General features: G+C 47.9%; 1 protein-coding gene across 1 annotated transcript in view; it reads right to left on the bottom strand.

The window, feature by feature from the left end:
* The window catches only part of ITGA9 (integrin subunit alpha 9), a 310,689-nt gene that overhangs the window by 146,916 nt on the left and 143,637 nt on the right, over positions 1–20,136 (bottom strand). Inside the window, exon 16 of the mRNA XM_072940989.1 lies at positions 10,442–10,591. Coding sequence (XP_072797090.1) covers positions 10,442–10,591 — 150 coding nt within the window. The remainder of the gene's footprint in view (positions 1–10,441; positions 10,592–20,136) is intronic.

Below are 20,136 nucleotides of genomic sequence, written 5' to 3'. Positions count from 1 at the left end.
GATTTTTAGCCTGGAATCTTTTGTGTTCTATGTTCCATTCATTAAAAAAAAAAAAAGGTTGCTGGTCATTAATCACAAGATCCAGAAAACAAACAAGTTCAAATAAAGGAGCTGGTGCTATCAGAGAAAGGAAGACTCTGTCAGTTGAGTTTCTAAGTCAGATGTAGTCAGGCAACTGAGAGTGAGAAAGATGGCCCCAAACTGGAGAGGATGCCAGCGAGACCTCTCCTCACCTGTCTGCAAGAACCTCACCTGACTGGGCCTCAGGTGTAACTTCCAGTAGCAAGTGCCTAGCCTTTGATTCCGTGAATCATCTCAGAAGATAACAAGAGTGCATATTTCTTCCCTAGCTAGAGGCTGTCCACTGGACACGCGCCCTCGCTCACACGTCCAGGTGCTGGTGGAGGGGGTTTTCAATACGGCAGGACAATAAGGATAACCCAGCAGGCTGAAGACTTGGGGGAAACCCCTATTTTCTTCTAAAAGGTGTCCTGGAGAACCAGAACATACTCTTCCCAGAAACTGCAAAGATAATGGTTGTAATTCAGTTGGCTAATATTTTGTTGAAGATTTTTGCATCTATGTTCATCACAGATATTGGCCTATAATTTTTATTTTCTTTCCTTCCTTCTTTTCTTTTCTTTTCTTTTCTTTTCTTTTCTTTTCTTTTCTTTTCTTTTCTTTTCTTTTCTTTTCTTTTCTTTCCGTCTTGTTCTTGTCTGATTTGGGTATTAGGGTAACGCTGGCCTGGTAAAATGAGTTAGGAAGTGTTCCCTTCTCTTCGATTTTTTGAAAGAGTTTGATAAGGATAGGTATTAAATCTTTTTTGAATATAAAAAAAGAAAAAATTACTCAATAAAAGAATCCCAGCGCTGAAAAAAAAACTTGCAAAGATAAAGTATAACACTGAAGAAGAAAGTGTCAAAATCCAACAGGTGACTAGGAGTACAGCCCAGGCTTTGACAGGCAGGTGCATCCTCTCCTTTGTTCTCTGGGTTAACCTGGGGGGGCGGGGGGAGCCTAAGACACAGACGCAGCCAGACTTCTGTGGTCAGTAGTGCTGAAGTATGTACTTGTTTCCCTCTTGAAACTAGATGGTTTCACACGTTTCATCGCAATGCCCTTTCTGAAAAGATTAGCCGGAAGCGGGTGCCAAACAGCTGATGCCTATAAAAGTAGAACTGATCTGGCTGAAACAGGGATAGGGGTGAACACCTCTTCCTCTCACTGTACCCCACTCCTCCACTAGGCCAAATTGTTCCCGTCAATCCACGTGTGCGCTCCGGAAAACCCGAGGTCGGATGGTCTCTGAGACTTGTCTGGCTCTGATGTCTAGAGTTATTCTACTCTCTTTCCTTCCATCCTGCCAACCTCTCAGCTTTTTCCAACCTTCTGCAGAGACTTTATATATGATAATGAAAATAAACCGTACAGCTGTAAATAACGGCATTTTAAGCCAGCTGGGCACCTTAGCCTGGAAAGCATGACCTAATGTCCAGGCTGAACAAATAGTGAGTCTGCCTGGGCATCGGGCTGGAATCCCACACCCCCAGGCATCGAGGGTCTGGGGTGGGAGGACCAGATGGTGATGGTTTCCAGCACACTGGAGGTTCAAAGTCTATGGCTTCAAAGTAGTGAAAAATTAAAATAAGAGTAAAATAGTTCACTTTTCACCTGCGAGATGACAAAAGTGAGTATTCTCAACATAGCCAGTGCCTCTTCTCTTCTATCTTGTTCTTTGACCCTTAAATCACACACGCTGCTCTCCTGCCTGGCAGGAAATCTTAGAGTTCATGGAACGCATTTCTTTTAATTATACAGCTTCGCTGAATCTGTCAGTGAAGAAATTCGGATATGACATCCAATCTCTGCAGGAGGACCCAGCCTTGTGTTCTTTGAGAAGGGCTCTTTTCACTGAGCATCCTCTATGGGCCAGGCACTGCACTAGGCCTTGGGGATCAACAGCTAACAAGATAAAATAGATCCTTGCCCTCACTAGGCTTCCATTCTAGTGAGGGAGACAGAAAAGCAATTAGGAAAAAACAGTAATAATTGTGCTAGATGTCATGAAGGAATCAAATAGCCAGCCAAGCCAGGGAATACAGGGTAGGTGAGGGATGGCTCTCTGAGTGATACTTAGGCTGAGACCTAAAGAATGAAGAACTAGCTGTGAGGAAAGCATAGCAAGGCCACTATAGAAGAGGTATCAGCACGTGCAAAGGGCCCGAGGCAGGAAAGGGCTTGATAAGTCTAAGGTTGACTGGAGTGCAGTGTGGATAGTACCGAATGATACTGGAGAGGCTGAGGCCCATTGTGCAGAGTCTTATGGACCTTAGGAAGAGTCTGGATTTTCTTCTCAGGGCAGAGGGAAGCTATTTCTGGGGAAGTGTTATGCAGAGAAGTGATCTGGTCCAGGTAAGAAATGCTGGTGGCCTGAACTAGAGTGGCGGCAGTAGAGATGGAGCAAAGAGGAGGGATCCATGTACCATTTGAGCCTAGGGTGGTACAGCTGGTTCCTGAGTTCTTGTTATATAGGACATCCTTCTGTCTTCCCTGTCTGGGACAAAGGGGCATCTCTGGGCCTGCCAATCCTAAAGATCATGAGAGGCCTATCTGTGGAACCAGTCAGAACCCTGAGATACCATTGCCTCCTGCCCTGGGAAGCTACCCACACAGCAGGCGAGACTGGACACACCCTCGGCAGAAAGGAACCAGCTTCACTGGAGCATCTGCTTCCTCCAGAGCCCTGGTCAGAGTCACTCCCACTGGTTACCTCATTCTTTCCTCATGACAATCCACGAAGCCACCTTGTTATCTCCACTCACCAGGGAGGAGACAGAGCCTTCTAGATACTGGCTGACTTGCCCTTCCCAGGAAGAAAAGAGCAAAATCTAATGCTGACTTATCAGTTCAGTGCTTCTCACATATTATTTCATGTAAACCCCCCAACCACCCGGATGGAGACAGGCAATGGCACCCCGCGTGACAGGTGAGACACGGGACCCTCAGCAGGTAGGTGACGTGCCCTGTGTCACTGGGTGAGTACCTTCTGTTCTGGTCTGGGACCTCATCTTCTCACTCCCAAGCCCACTCCTGCAGAGAAGCCAGGGGAAGACAGAAGGCCGGGGGTTCTCCGAGGTGTGGGGTGTACACGTTCATTGCTGCAGCCGAAACGGACCACACATTTTGCAGCTTAAAAGACGACAACTTCATTATCTCACAGTTTTGTAGGTTGGACGTCCAGGTGGACTCAGCTGGCTTCTCTGCTCTGGATTTCACAAAGCCAGAATCCAGATCTCACTGGATCTGGGTCCTTATCTGGAGGCTCTGGGAAAGAATCTTCTTCTGGACTTATTCAGGTTGTTGGCAGAATTCATTTCCCTGTGGCTGTGGGACTGAGCTCCCCGTTTCCTTGTTGACACTTGCCCCCTCTCTCGGCCCCTTAAGGTTGTCTGCATTCCTTGTCAAGCGTTACCTGTAACTTCAAAGCCAGCAACGGTAGGTCAGGTCCCTCCAAGGCTTTGAATCTCTCTACTCTTTCCTGACCTCCTATTCCACCTCGTTTCTCCTACCTCTAGCTGGACAAATACTGGACTTGCCTGCCACAGTCCCCTCTCCCTGTAACACGTTGTCTTCACAGGTTCCAGGAATTAGGGTGTAGGCATCTTTGGGGGCTGTTCTGTCTACCACGGTGGGTGACCAGGAAGTCCAGCCCTAGCCAGGTCTCTTTGGGGCTTCCTGAAGAAGTGTGAGAGCAGTTATAATTTCCAGAGCTTTACTCTGTGTACAGGGTTTGAGGACAGGGTCTCTGTCTTAGCCATTGGTACACTCATCTGACAGGGAAACACCAGAGCCCTTCGGGGATCAGTCCAACAACAGCATTACTTTCCTTCCTGCACATGGGCCAGCCAGGGCTTTCCAGATTGTTTCGTTTTGTTTCATACTCTTTCAGCAGCAGACACCAACTAGAAACTGATGAGTCAACTCTCCAGGTGAATCAGATGGACCCTCTAAAAACTCACTTGCAAGATCTCTCTGGGATTCCTGTGAGAACGGCTAACTGGCTCCCCTAGCCCAGGCAGATCATCTCCTTGGGCATGGCTCTGGTCTCCTGCACTCAAGAAGATGTGATGGTCTCCTGTCCCCTCCAAGTCCAAGTTCAACTCCCTGGCCAGTGAACAAACGGCCTTAGACTGTCTGACTGTACCTTCAGCCCCAGTGGCCCCTCTCCTTCCCCTCTCCAGATGTTAAGCCATATAGAAGACTGTTAGCATCTATCAGTCCCCCTTCCCTACTGGTCTGTCAAGCGCCCTCCAGCCCAAGAGTCCAATCCTACCTCTTCCATAAGGCTCTGGCCAAATACCCCTTCTCCACAGAGAATCCCCTCCTCTCAGCTGGCAAAAGTCTCTGGAATGAAATTCACACACACACATCTGAATCTCCCCTTCTGCTCTGTATGAGTTAGTCTTGCACCGTCTGTAAGTTCACTGAAGGCAGAAATGTTTCATTGATCTTTTTTATCCAGGTCTTACCTGTAGTAGACACTTAACTGACTGAATTGCCCTTGGATTTATACCCCTTTTAAGTACTCTTCTGGTTAATGGATAAAACACTTTCTTTGTTCTTGTTGCTTTTGTATCAAATATCCTCCGAGGAGAGAGAGGCACATCTCTGATTTCCTTAAAGTTTAAAAATGAAATGTATGCTTATCAGGCTCTAGGTCCTATGGAGGTTTGCAAGGTTAGGACTCTGATATCCCCCGGTGCCCAGAATCCTGATCGGTCCTCAGCATTGGTGGCAGCCCCACTATTCACTCAGACAGCCTCGCATCTAGCTCGGAGCCACTGTCTCCCAAGGCTATTCTTCATCTAGCAGAGGGAAGGCTGGGCCTCCTGCCTGCCTCACTCACTCCCATTCTCTGCCAAAAGCCTGGGATCCATCACTAAGTGTGTACTTAACATGCTCCAGTCACTGTCTCCATGTTACATGCACTGTCTGTGCAGCTCTTCCACCTGCACTAGACCATCAACGGGGCGGACCCTGACTCTAAAAGATCGCCATAATTTAACCCACCCTGTTGCACAATCCTATGCACCAGCATGGGCTCGGTGCCTTTTAGTTGGCGAGAGGAAGGCATTTAAATCCTAATGTGATCCGGCAACATGACTTAAAGGGCTCCAATGAGTTTATTCCTTGCTATGAAAGAGGTGAGATGCTCTTTGTGGAGCTCTTTTATACACACACAAACTTTCATATATATATATGTATATATCATATATATATGTCTGTGTGTGTATATATATATACACATACACATATACATACACACACACATAAATATACATACACACACACACAAGTTAAAAATCAGCTCTGCTTCCTGGAGTGGGCCTAGCTCTCAGCATCTCTCTTCCCCTCAGACTGAGCCAACATCTGGAAGACACATGGAGGAAGGTCATTAAATTATCTTCTTTCCTCCCCATAATCAGGAAAAGGAGAATAAGCAAGGATTGCTCTCCCGTAATTTTTCTCAGGCTCCTGGACAATCTTCCCAATCTAAAGGCAGTATTTTTTTTTTCATTTAATTTCAACCAGAGAATCACATGATTGAAAAAGAAGCCTCCTGCCCCGCGCCTCCCTATACCGAGTCCTGCTAGGGGAGCCACTATTCCCCATGTCCATTTCTCTTTTTTTTGATGACCATTTCCCTACCTCTAGAAAACACACCGACACTACTGCTTCTTGACTTACCCTATTTGGACATTATCTTACTGAATTTCTGCCATGACAGACAAGAAGTGCTCTCACGTGCATAGCGGCCCCCTCCTGTCCATCTCCCAAATCGTTACACTTAGCTCCTCTAATGCAGTGGATCCCAAATGTGAGCTGCATCAGAATCACCTGGTCGGCTTGTTAAGACTCAGACTGCTGGGACCCACCCATAAGTTTCTGATTCAAACAGTCTGGGGTAAGGTCCAAGAATTTTCATGTCTGACAACATCCTGAGGGAGGCTGCGGCGGCTGGCTCAGCGACCACCCTTTAAGAAGCCCTGCTCTACTGGTAACCTCTGCAACTTTAAGTAATAAACAGCTTTGTCTTGTTTCATCAAGTTTTACAATCCCTCCTGCCTAACCAATTTAAAAGATTAAGATATTAAAACCACTTCTGTTCTATTTTCACCTCTATTCAGTACAATTTAATGGCATTTGCATTTTATATGACAACGATAGCTCTGATTTGGGCTTGACTGTAAATACGGAAAACTAACAAATAGTGCTGTTATTATGACCTCATGATTACTGTCCACAGTAGAGCCAAGACAGGTGTCAGGATTACATTACCTTCCTCTATAGGTATGATGTTAAACTCCTAGAATACTCAATTCTTATTTAAGGGAGAGTATTTCTAGTAGTAAGGTCCTTCTCTTCCCTAAACTCTTCCACTTGCTTAAAATCCCACTGCACTTTAATTTGTTTTGTATTTGAACCATGACATATTTTCCATATTTTAATTTTTCTGGGAGTTCTTGATTGCCTTTTTGTTTGTTTGTTTGTTTGTTTGCTTGTTTTTTCTTATCCATAGGGAAAAAATATATCCCATCTACACTGTATCCTGAATACTTGCTACTTTCTTGTCATTCTATCTATGGCTGGCTTCATTCTCCTTGAAGTTTCATTGATCCCCTGTTTTAAATTGATCACTGTTTTTTAGACTTGCCACACAGCTGTAATCCTGGAATTTGTCATCAGACTTCTAGGAGTTAGTTCTTGCATCCCACACCTCACTCCTAGTTGTCACCTCTGTTTTGTTGGAGTGCATCTCAGATGATTTCCTTGGCAGGGATATATCAGGGAGGTAAACTTTCTGGGTCCCTGCTTGTCTGGAAAATGGCTTTATTTCAACCTCACACTTGACTGTTAGGCTAAGCATAAAATTCTAGTTTCAAAATCACTCTCTCTCAGAACTTAGAAGCCCTTATTTCATCATATGCTACTTTCTAATCTTGCTAATAAGGAGTCTAATGGACTTAGTATGACTCTAAATATGTTGTTAAGTGGACACATAGCCCCCACTATCACCATCCTGGACTCCCTGTCCTAGAAGCACTCAGAATCTTCCTTAATTCTTAGGTGTAGTGACATTTCAAAATGACATAGCTAGGATATTTTTAGTTTATAACTTGTAAGTTGGTGGGTTCTTTAAATTAAAAAAGTGTCCTCTTTAACTCTCAGAAATTTTTCCATTATTTCTCATATTTTTTTTTCATTTTCTCTGTTTATTTGTTCTGATGTTCCTCTTACTGGGATATAGGACCTTGTCGATTGATCCCTTAGCTCTCCTCTTTTATGTTAGCTTTGCTTATTGGGAGATTTCTCATCATTATCTTCCACTAAATTTTTGGCTCTACAACGCTGTTGTTAATTTTCAAGAACACTTTCCTGTCCTTCTCATCTTTCTTTTAAAATGAAATAGAATTCCAACCACTTTCTAATGAATGGAATACATTCTTAAATCTCCTTGTGTTTATTACATACAGTTAAATAAAGTTGGTTAAATTTTTATATCTCTTCCATTCCCTAAATAATTTATTTCCTTCTAAGTCAATTATTCTGTAGGTGTATTTTGGTCTTTTTTCCCCCCTTCATGTACCACATTTCCCTTTAATTTCAGGTTTCCTTGGTTGTCCGTTCATATTTAAGAACAAGGTAAAAGGGCTGACTGGAAAATCTGTGGGTGTTTGGGTGGATGGTTGAAGGGGGAGCTAGCTCCTATACTGGAGGCTCCAAATGCCAGAAGAAGTAAGGCTTTCCTCTGGGGAAACAACCCACCTACACTATCTCAGTTTATTTAGTTCTTTAGAGAAGAAAATGCCTTATTTCTTGCTATTCTGTGTGTTTAAAGTAGCTAGGGGTGGGGACAGGGGTAGAAAGTCAACTCTTCCAGAAACCAACCTTCACTTAACACCCTTCTTCCCTGTTTCCAGCCTCACTTCTCACTCTTGCACCCCTCTGAAACTGCTGGCCTGGCCATGGCGGCAGCCACTCTGGACCCATGTGACCCATGGGTCAACAGTCCCCAGCCCCTCTGCAGACTGCAAGGTTCACCCACCAACACTCTTCCTTCTTCTTTACTCACTCCAGAAAGTTCCCAGACTCTCTGATTGGCTGATGCTCCTTCCCCTACAGAACCTCCCTGTTCTTACTTACTCACTGATAATCACTGTAATGGGGTCTTAGGAAGTACAGACATAAATATTTATGCTTGGTTGGCCCTCTTGAACGTAAGTGACCAAGAACAGTATTTCCATACTAATTTGTCTCTGCATCTCTGGCTTTGATCAGGTTGCCTGAATTGAAAAATGCCAGTAAAGGTTCTAAGATGCTCTTCACTAAAGAAGCCCACTCTGGGCCACTGATGGATCTGTAGGAATGAGAGTTGGTTCACTGTGGAAGGGATACCCAAGGCTAGCAACATGCTGAACAGAGTAGGCAGCTACCTCACTGGGTCACTTCAGAGATGAAACAAGCAGAGTACCCACCCTGAAATGACTCCAGCACCCCGGGTTTGGACCACACCCATCACACTAGATTATTATGCCAGCGAGAGTCCATCCGAGAGAGCAGAGTACTACTAGGACGGAAAACTAATGATCGAGAGATTATCACAATACTCTGACTTACTGAGTCCCCAGCCTGCCCTCTTGGTCCCATTTCACTATCAGGAAAGGACAACAACTTCTGCTTCTCAGTCAAGACAGAAGGCACCAGCTTCCTGCCCCGCCTCTTCATCCTACCCCCTCTCCTCCTTACCTTCCTCACACCCCCTCTTCACGCCAGCCCCTCCACCCAGTCCCACCACCTAGACACACAGGGTCCTCCCGGTCTCTCCCCTCACTCTCCAGAGTCTGCTGCAAGTATCAGTGACAGTAGGACACACCAGCCACCCTCCAGGGCACTTGTGTTTTGAAAGAAGTCCATGTTTAACCTCAAAAGAAGCATCCAAAGCCAGCAGGTTGTGTGTATAGGGGTAGCGGGCACTGTAAGCTCTGCCCAGATGGCTCTGTAATGGCTGCCCCTTCCCCAGCTGACGGGACACAGACGGCTAACAGCTCACATCCACTGCAGCCTTCTCCGGAGAACCGTCCACAGCTGGAGGGCGTCTCCTTCAACAAGGGTACACTCCCCTTCCACACCCTGCAGTCGGCCAATGGCCAGCTAATAAGGGGTATGAAAGGCCAGCCCCTTACCTCGTGGAGAAGACAGCTCTTTTGTGTAATGTCTGCTCCAGAGTTCCCTGCCTCAGGCCAAGGATAGACTTGAGCTGAAGCCACATCCTTGCTCAGCCCTGTCCCTTTCCTTTACTTCCTTATAGGTTTCTCTTAAGAGCACAGCCTCATTAGACTGCATGCTCCCAAATCCCTGCCTCAGGCTCTGCTTCTGGGGAATCTGACCCAAGACCACGTGGGAGAGACTTTAGGAGAAAATAGGGGCGCCTTAGTAAAAATCTCACCCCATAACCATCTAGATAGATGTCTCCAACCCCAAACACTTCTCTGTGGTTCTGTTTACAACTCTCTGCAAGGCCTGGGTCCCTGATCTGCTAGCTTTCTGGTAAGCTCAGAGCAGTCAGAAGTGTGGAGAGGGGAGCTGGTGGGTGGTTCCCCAGCTTTGCCCCCACCCCACCCGGAGTCTGGTTTAACCAAAAACCAGTTTTGCCTGACCTTCCCCAGGGTCCTGGCTCCGTGATGATCTTGGGTGTTAAAGAAAGATTTAGAACAGATTTGGGATCACACATTCCTTACATACTTCCTGCCTAGTAGTCAGCACTGCACATCTCCCAGATGACTCAGGGCAGAGAGGCCAGGGCTGCTGCATGGAATTAATTCACAGGCTCACTCTCACCTCGTGTGGCCTCAGGTGGCCCACCCGCCACACCGCCCTGCCGCTCCTCCACACAGCAGCACAGCCTGGAACCTGCTGCGGGGTGGGAGGGATGGTGACAGCTGACAGCTGGGCTCACTGTGCTCTGGCCCCCAGAGACATTGGAGTTGAGCATTCTTAACCCAACCACCAATTCCAGCAAGATCAAGTTCCTGCTTCCTCCCCCAACTCATGCTCCCACCAATAAAACATGTAGGTGCTGATCTAAGCTCTGGAAACAGTGTAGGAATAGTAAGCAAGTCTGGGGTCCAAGTGGCCAGTTAATGACCTCAGACACTATCCTCTTCTAACTGCTTGAGAACAGCCTCCATGTGTTTAAATCACAGGGTTGTTAGAAGCACTCCCCACCCCAATCATATATTTCATCATGTCACAGATTAGGCAAGGGAGGCCCAGCGAAGGGGTGTGCCGGGCCACGGTCTCCCAGGCAGCCAGGGCCATTACTTTTGCACGTGTACCTGACACCTAGGGTCCCAGCCGCAAGCATTCAGCCTCTCACCTGATTCTTCTGAGCAATCTTATGTCCCTTTTTCCAGCGGAGCACAGGTGTCAGAGCAGGCAGCTCCCTCTCCTCCTCTCCGGTCACATGCTCGCCCAGGCTGTAGGCTGCTTCGAACACGATGGGGCTGATGACGTCCTGCACCCTCCGCTGCAACAATAAACACACAGGCACGTGAACTGCTGATGCCGGCTGGCGCTGGCGAGGCACGTCACAGTTTACAGAGACCTTCCTTGTGGGCTGCCTCATGTGATCCTCACAACCACCCTGGTGACGTAGGATCTGATGGCTTTCACATTCTGGATGAGCTAACTGAGGCAGAGAGGAGTAAAGGTCTCGTCCAAGGTCACTCCGTTAACAAGTGGGGGCTTTCCCTCTCTACCTTGCGTGGGGTGAAATCACCAGCTCTTGAGCATGTGGAAGACATTACCTTACTCATCTTCCAAATATTCTTATAAACTCGTTTGGCGAGCGGGAGAGCATCTGTACTCAAAGTGCAAAGCTAACCCTTCGTATCTGTGGTGTCTGATGATCAAAGCTCTTCTGCACTGAGACAAATACGGGCTGCATGTGAGGGCAGGAGACCTGAAGACACTCAGGGGCCTGGTATCTACCCAGAGCTGGTCACTGACCCAGAGTCTATGGAACCAGGAGTGGAGTCTGACTTCCGGCCTGTGTTCTTTACTTTGGAACCCAGGATTTTAAGAACCAAGAGGGACAGGTCGACAGTCACAAGGAACACCTACAAGATTCCAGGCACTGCGTTAGGTGGCCTAGAGAGAGATCAGCAACACGCCCAAGCCCTGCAGCTGGGCTTGTCCTCCTCCATCGCACGATGAAAGGCACATGGTGCGAGGCTGCATTCCCCAGCCACAAGGCTGGCAAGGGTTTTTCAGTCACATCTGCTCAAGTCTTAGGAGTTCTTGGCTCTTCTGCATCAGGTCTCACTGTCTCCCGGGGACTCTGGGCCCCGCAGCTCACAAGTGAGAGCTGGAGGCAGGAGTAAAGGATGACTATTCCCGCATCCCGGGCCAGCGTGCTCTGTGGGAGGTGGGCTTCCAGGGGGAGCAGGGCACGTCTGAGAAGTAGGAGCAACAAGCCAAGTCCCCACAGCATGCGTCTATCAGGGAGAGATGGTGGGGCAGGAGGGAGAGCTGATCGGCGGGCGAGAAGAGGCTGGCCAACCCCAGGGCCGAGAGCACAGCCAAGGACCTCACACTACAGCCGTGTAAAGTTTGGTGGGGTCTGGAGCAGATTAGTGCTGTGTTCAAACAGCAGGAAGTTTTAAAGTTCCCAAGAGGCACACAGTGAGGAGAGGGCTCCTACCAAACCCCGGATACCCAGCGCCCCCTCCAGAGGCAGACACACCTGTCAGCTCTGGCGTATTCATTCAGTCTAAGCATATGCGGGCACTGGTAGCTCATGACACACTGCACTTTGCTCTCCTGGCTTAGCATGTATCCTAGAGGTGGTTCCCTGTCCGTACATAGAGTTGCCCCACTGCCTTTTTATGGGCACAAAGCGTGTTACCAGGGAGGCCTTTACCAACCAGCATTTGGACTCAAAGCTGCTTAAACACACAGGTGTAGCTTTCCCCACGACAGGCTCTGTGAACCTCCGTACCCAGGAGGCGGTAAAGGAAAGGGTCTGTGATTGAATACATTGGGGAGACACCAGGTCCAACAAAGGGAGAGGGTTGGTTTGTTTTTTATTGTAACTGCTTCCCAGAAAGAGCAGGCTGGCCTCAGAACCCTGTGCTCCCTTGGAGATCGGGGCATGTACGTTGAACGGAACAAGCTCAGAGACCCTGGAAGTCTTTCACAGCAGCCCAGGAGAGGGGATGGTAACTGGGCCAGGGTGGTGTGGGAGGGGGAGGCAGACGTGGCTGCTGACCGAGGGGCGTGGGGGACAGATGACTCCGGGGCTGGGAGCCTGAGTGACCAGCATGTGACTTATGTGTGTTCAGTAAAGCATTCAACTGGGAAGAGAGTCAACTGTTCAGCATAAATAAAATGAAGGACCTTTCAGGGGAGTGACAGGGGAGCCATCGGATAAACTGTTACCACAAAATTCTCTTGAACTTCAGATTTTAGGAACAGATCTTTAACACTCCTGTCCTCTCTGGGAGCAAGACACACACCTGGGCCCCTCTGCCTGCTGAGTCCCCTCAGCAGAATTTACAGGCTGTCTGGATGCAGGGAACAGTGAAGGGGTGCAATCTTAACGTTTTCACAGATGAACGCTTCGGTGTTTCTTTAAGGTTGACTACCTTCAGGTTTTGCATTTAAAGCCTTCATGCCAAAATAAGTCAGTTACTACACGTTGTTATTTTTGGGGAAGAAACTGAAGGTGGGGTGGGGGAGGTAGAAGTCACTTAATATTTCATGGCTATAGAATGTATTTCAGAGACTGAGCCAACCTCTTCTCAGATTTTTTTTTCCACTTAATCCGCATAGCACCTGAGCTGATAGACTGTTGCCCCCATTTGACAGATGAGGTAAACAGAGGCTCAGGGGCTCAAATAAATTGTGCCAGGAAGTGGTGGAACCAGACTCATGCTTAGAACCAGAAGCAACACCACCTTCCTAGAAGTCCTTAAATTATGGTATAAAAATCCTCCCAATTGCTCTAAGTTCTGACACCACTCTGAAAAATGACCTATCTACTTCGGAGGAGACAGGGTGGAGAGGGGAGTTGAGGGGAGATGATCCTCACACAAGGAAGAATGTGAACAAATGACACATAACTAAGAAACAGGGGCTGTTTCTAAACGTGCAGCCACTCAAGCTGTGACCGTAGTGGGGGGGAAGCCTTAGTCAGGGCACAGCTATTTGGGCTGAGTGATAAGCTGTGGCTTCTAGGGGTGCACTGACTGCATGAACCTGTTTTAACTAAGAAGTTTGAGAAACATCTTCTTATGACATGCCCCAGTGGCGCTGCTTAGAAAGGACCTACACCCCTGAGCCGTGCGAGCCGGGGAGGGCAGAGAGATCAGAAACAAGCCAACATCCCCAGAAGGACAGCCCCTGCTCCCCGCACTGTGTATGTTTGGTTTTATCTGTGCTGTGAAGAAAAAGCAGCAGCCACGTTCAGTGGTTTCCTTTGCATTTCTGTAAGTGTAGCTGCCCTCAGCGCAGCACCGCAAGGAAGTGGAAGCACTCCTCAGGACAGAGAAAGGGCTTAGGGTTTTGGAGCAGACCTTGATCGCTGAAAATTTTACTGCTTAAAACACTCCAAAAAAAAAAAAAAAAGATTCACCACTACAAACTGAAGTTTCTAAAGCTGAAAACACAGTTATTCTGATGGACCAAAAGGCAGGAATCTACCTTTTCCTGCTAGAAATCCACTATAGTCTCTTGTTTTAAAAACTGAAGGAGCCTTCAGGTCGGTGGCAGAACTGCCAGTGTCTGAGGTTTTATAGGGAACTTAACATACGCACCATGTGAAATTTATTGGGTGCTTACTTTACGCCAGGCCATGTGCTGGGCCCCAGGGAGACGGCTGAAAGACCTTGGGAGGAAACGGGCGGGCAGTGACAACCCCGGGTAACAGGTACTGGACAGAGGCAGCTATGAGGGCACCAATAAGGGCACCTGATTCGGTGCCTCTCAAGGTGGCAGGCTTCCCAGAGGAGGTGCCTCCGGACTCAGTCAGAAGACAGAAGGACATCAGCCAGAGGGCAGGCCTGGCCAGTACACGCAGCAGGGTGGAGACGACACGGGGGTCCAGTGGATTCCACATGATGCCCGAAGTCAGGCTTGTGGGCTGGGTGGGAGGAGAGGACGCTGAAGCAGAGGCCAGGGCTCAGCAGGGCTGACAGGGTGTGCTGATTTCAACCTAAAATCTAGGGAAGGCTGGGAGGGGGCAGGGATGCTAGAGGCTGAGTTTCAGAAAAATCTCTTTGGATTGTTGGATTGTTGGGGGTGAGACTAGAAGAAGGAAGGCCAGCAAGGAAGCTGTGTTCTAGAAAGATCTCTAGCTGTAGCATGGATGGGATAGGCCCAGGGGCAAGGGTCTACCATAGGAGTTTAGGGGGAAGATGGTGAGGGCCTGAGCTTCAATGCAGCAGTGGGGATGGGGAGCCGGGGAGGAGGTGGGGGTGACTGAGGAGGAGAGGTGAGTGGGCGTGGTGACTGTAGGTGGGGGATGAGAAACAGAATCAGGTGAGCGAGTGGACCCTGAGGAACCAGGAGAGGGAACAGGTAGGTGTACAAGCGGTTCACAGGTGAACACTGAGCTTCGTGACAACACAGAAATCCTCCTCCTGTCTCCAAACTCCAACTCCACACGGAATCTCCCAGAACACAGTGATTTGGGCCCAAAACCCCATGTTTCCTTTTCTCTTCCACAAAACTGTTCCTCTGCCCCAATGTCCCGGGTCAGCCTCCCCCAGCACTGGCTCATCCAGATCCACTAGAGACCTTCTGTCTCTCCAGGGAGCTGCTCCACCCATCTTCCCAGGGACAGGCTGTGCCCTCCTCCTTCCTCGCCACACTGCACAGGCAGAGCTGTTCAGCTGGGCCCCGAGAGAGGACCACAGGGCCTTCAGGGTCCGATGACAACAGGGAGAGAGGCCCTGAGAGAAACACGACGGAGGACTCCCATTCCTTCATGGGGAGCCCTTCTGGCTTTCTCCTCCCATTCATTCCCTTGCTTTGAAAATTAAACTGAAGTAACTCTGATGGAAAACCCAGCAGAGGAGGCCCGTAACAGGCCGGGGCCACTCACGCAAGGGTTCCACCAGAGGAAAGGACACTGCCCAGTTATCCTAGAGCACTGAGGCCGTTGCGAGGGTCAGAAGCCCCAAAGCCTTCTGTCTCTTTCCCTTGTGGAACCGTGATATGTTTTCTAGTGAGTGTAAGGGCCATCAGGTCACAGACCCCATCCACCTGGCCAAGGGAAGACAAGCATCACTACCTCAGGGATTTGTTTCCAAGCTTCACCCTCTGGCTCCCCTACCAGCAGGACCTGAGCACCGTGCACCCTTCGACCAGTCACACGAATTAGGAACCTATCTCATGCTGCTTTTTTTCCCCAAGAAATGAAGGGTTTTTATCCTCCTTAGCTAACTAGCAGCTACAGCAGTAAACTAGATGGAAACAGGAAGTACTGAATTAGTTTTAAGTTTGCAAACAACACAGAAGGCAAACAAGTAAGCAGCTAGCATTGAGCCAGATAACTGGTTTGGGAAAAACCCTCTAAGTGTTTTTTAAAGAGGCCTCAGTATTTTTCTTTCTCCAAACATGTAATCTTTCTGTCCCCTCCCTCCTGTACCCCTTCCCACGCTTTCTCTGTCCTTGACATCGAACTCTACTGCCTACGATTGCCTGGCAGGCACTCCTTGAAAAGAGAAGTCTTCAAATGTGGAATACCTTTTCCTTTATCTCAGTGATCAGAATGATTAGAATGGCAGTTAGAGTGTAAGAGGAGAGGAGGGGATGGTACAGCTCAGTGGTAGAACGCATGCTTAGCATGCACAAGGTCCTGGGTCCAATCCCCAGTATCTCTATCAAAATCAGTAAATAAAAGCCTTATTACCTTTCCCCACAAAAAAAAAGTATAAGAAGGGAGCTTAAATTAAAATTCTCACAAGCTTGAAGATTTTTTTAAAAGCAAACAGGATTTTGCATTTCTAGTAATGACAGAGTGACATGCTGAAGATCCACCCTTCCTCCGGGAAATGGAAAATCTAGACAATACACACACCTGTTTAAAGGTATCAAGGAATGTTTCCCTTGAGCTGTTTCCAGGTTTGTAAGCAGTGTGGAAGGAGAGGCTGCTGAGAACCTGAAAGGCCTAGTTTCCGAGTTTCTGAGCTGAGTGTCTGGCAGTCTCATGAGCCTGTAAAGGCAACCCTAAAGCCCAGGGTAACTGAGGCAGCCCAGCCTGGAGGGCCAAGACCCCAGAGAGAAGGGAAGCACAATGAGGAGGGTCGGATGCTCGACACCACATTTAGTCTCCAGGCACCGGCGGTTCCGCAGCAGCACGGGGCCAGGGGACTAACAAGCCAAGCAGAAGGCAGTAGCTGAGGTGCTGAGAGAGGTAGTCAGCTACCGACTGGACACAGCGGGAGAGAAGACCAGCGACCCAGAAGGCAAGTCAATAGAAAGTATGCAGACTGAAGTAAGGAGAGAAAAAGGATAGAAAATTCGGAAATGAAATTCAGAAAAGACCAAAGTGAAATTTAGTGGGGAGGGATAAATCAGGAGTCTGGGATTAGCAGATACACACCACCATATATAAAACAGATGTAAACAACAAGGACCTGCTGTAGAGCACAGGGAACTATATTCATATCATGTAATAACCTACAGTGGAAAAGAATCTGAGAAAGAATATACATATGTATGTATAACTGAATCACTATGCTGTAGACCAGAAATTAAGACAACATTGTAAATCAACTATATTTCAACTAAAAAAGATGTGACATATTTAGAATGATATAATAAATAATCTTCATAATTATATAAAACACCAAGCACAATGCCCAGCACACTAAAGGTCAGGCAGTACACAGTGGCTATTATTATTTTGACCATAATTTTTAACTGGCAACCTTGATATGAAAATCTGTAAAAAAGCACCCTATTGCAAGATGAATCTTTATTATGCACTGTGCATGTAGCAAGACCCTACTTCTCGTTTCACCAGAAAACAAGCTGAGGCCAAGTGCAGCTTCATTTAGAGTCCTATAAATTTTAAAATGAACAAATGAAAATTTCAATTAAAACCAAGAGAGAAAATTACGTAATTTTCTCAATGAGATCAGTGATTTTAACTATGACTATGTATCACTTTATATGAAATATCATCTTACGGAAATGGGTACCACGATTAGTCTGGAATATGACCCCTTAGCAGGCATCAGTGCACACAAAAGGCATGAAAGCATCCATTACTCTCCCATGAACATACTGGCATCCGTTATTCTATTTACCTGTGAAAATCACATAACCCCATTGATGCTTTTCCCTTTTCAAAGATAAAACAACATCTCCCTGGATATTTGAAAAATTGTTTGTTTTTATTTTTTTTTAATTTTTTTAATGTAAATTAATTTATTCACTTTTTCTTAACATTATGCTTTTTGGGTTTTGTTTAAGAAATCCTTCCCTATCCCAGAATTAGGAAGATACTGATCTGTTATTTCTTATAAAAGAATTAAAGTTCTACTTTTAGTATTTGATGATAAAGGCTGAAATAGAACTCCTTTATCGTGAACGATGATAATTCACGAAAATTTTGTAGATCAATGGTTTATTTTTATATTTGAGAGTCTGTGTGGGTGGGGACTGCTTATTTAGTCAATTTATATGTTTGTGTGATTTTTGTTTTGTTTTTCTTTTTCTCTGCGTCCACTCCAAAAACAAACTAATGGGAGATTAGAACTTTTGACAATTTTCTAGGAGCACGCAACATCCTTGCCCAACATTCTTTGCAAAGAGACAGGTGAATTACATCACAGAGAACACCAAGCATCATCTGGCAGCTAAATGACCCCAGATGGAACCAGCCCAGCAGGGTGATGACCCAGCCCTTGTGTCTTCCAGGGGAAATGGCATTTTGGCTTCCCTCTTCCTCTCCTGGCTCCTCCCTTCCTCTCCTAGCTCTCTCTTCCCATCTCCCATCCTCAAACCTCCCAGGTGGCTTTAATAACAACATTTGTAGGTGAACACAAACTCACACAGAAGATGCTCCAAATGTAACCAACAAAAGGAACACGGCCAGAGCTGGCCCAGGCAGGCTTTCCTCCTCTCCTCTCCTTCGCTAAATGGTCTCAGCCACGAGTCCTTCATCCAGCTGGCATGGCAGCCTGAGTCCTCACACGAGGACAGATGCTCTAGGATCCTCGGAGGTAACAGGGACCTCTGTGCTGCCACTCAGTGGACTCTGCCTGTTCCACGAAGGAGAAGTGGGGAGAGGGAACCGACTGGGCTCAGCGAGCAGTTGAGAACCTTGAAATCTCCACTCTCTGCATCTTGACCTGATAAAGCAAGTTTCTGAGGAAGGGGACACAACTGTCCTAAGAGCATCTGCTCAGGCCTGATTGCTGACCCCACCTGTGCCTCTGGTCCTGCGGGTCCGACGTCGGCAGTGCCCTTGTCCCCATGGAACATTACCCACTCTTCACAGTCCAGCTCAAGGCTGTCTCCTTTATGGGACTTTCCTTGAGGACACCAGCCCTCTGGCCACAGCCCCTCCTCAACCCCAAGGTCCTTATGACATAGTTTGGCACTTAAAAATTTTCTCTTTTACTGCTGTCTTTCCCTGATTCTAAGGCCTTCCCTCAACCTTCCATTTCAAGTTTCCAAAGCAGGGCTGCATCTTAGCATCGAACAATACATTTATTATGAGAATGTCTCTCCTCCTCAGCCCCCACCTGGAAAGCTGTCATTACATGGTAGCAATGTGGGAAGTAACGAAAGGTGGGGCTCGCTCACAGTGGTAACTGTAGCTGCAGGAACTAGACCTCAGCTCTGCCTTGTGCTCCCTGGTCTCCTGGACAATACTGAACATGCTCTTGTCTGAAAGGCCAGCGTGCAGGGGCAACGGCCAGGACAGGATGCTCAGGTCAGGGCCGGGATGACAGCTGCATGTGGGCGGCAGTGGAAGAGTCATGCACTGACGCTGAGGTTGGCCGTCCGGGGGAACATCAGCTAGGCTGCCTGCAGCCAGCACCTGGTTGCCTTGTGCCCCTGCCAGGTACCACGTGAGGCAAAGGGAAGCAGAGAGGAGGCAGGCAGGGAGGGAGTGAGCAAAAAGCCAAGGTGTGGAGGAGAAAATGCCTGGATAAAAAGTGTGGGGACCTGGTGAGAGGGAACCTCTCTGACCCAGAGTTGGGTAGGACTGGGAGTGTCAAGAGATCCTCAGAGAGGAGGTGATCCTGGAAGGAAAATGAGACATTCAGCAGCTCATGGGGGAATGGGAATCAGTTGGTGGAGATGATGTGGAGGGCTAACAGACAATTGCATGTCTGAGTGGCAGCAACAGACAAGGCGGAAAGCAAGGACTGTGACATCCACGGTCCTGGTCGGACAGAGTCCCAGCTCCATCTCTTACAGACTGTGGGACGCTGGTCACTTCACTTCATCTCTCTGAACCTGCTTTTCAGATGTAAAACAGGCTGCCAGAGTCAACTCTGCATGGCTGTTGTGAAGTTTAGAGACCCCTGATGCCAAGCACCATGGAGAGCTCCTGGTCCTCAGTAAAAGCTAGCTGTGTCCACTGCATCAGCATCACATCAGCATCACCACTTGACAAAGGTCTGTGGGGCAAGATCCCGGGGCGGGGGGGGGGGGCATGCTGCAGACAGAGAGGGCTGGAACCAGGTTGCAGGACCTCAGAAACCAGGTGAAGGCACATGACTCTGTGGACACGGGGGACCGTCATGAATTTTTAAAGCCAGCTTTATGGTGAGAAGCCCAGAGGTGATCTGAAGGACTAACAGGATGGAAAGGGAGGAGGATGGGATCTTTGCGGGGCTGGTGCCCCCATCCCTCAGCAGCATGTTGCTTCCATCAGTCCACAACCGTTCTTACAGAGAAATTCGCTTGGTTAAATGGGAGCCCTCTCACTCAGCAGATTTTATGCCCCACCTCATCTCCTCACTGGTAATGTCTGAAGGGGGTACCCCTTGCCTTGAAGTGGGACAACTCTGGGTGCACATCATGTCCCCGAGCTCCTTGTAGGAT

Source organism: Vicugna pacos, chromosome 17 (genome assembly GCF_048564905.1).
Source record: "Vicugna pacos chromosome 17, VicPac4, whole genome shotgun sequence".
Lineage (NCBI taxonomy): Eukaryota > Metazoa > Chordata > Mammalia > Artiodactyla > Camelidae > Vicugna > Vicugna pacos.
Note: the sequence above shows the minus strand (reverse complement) of the source record. Positions and strands in the feature narration are given on the sequence as shown.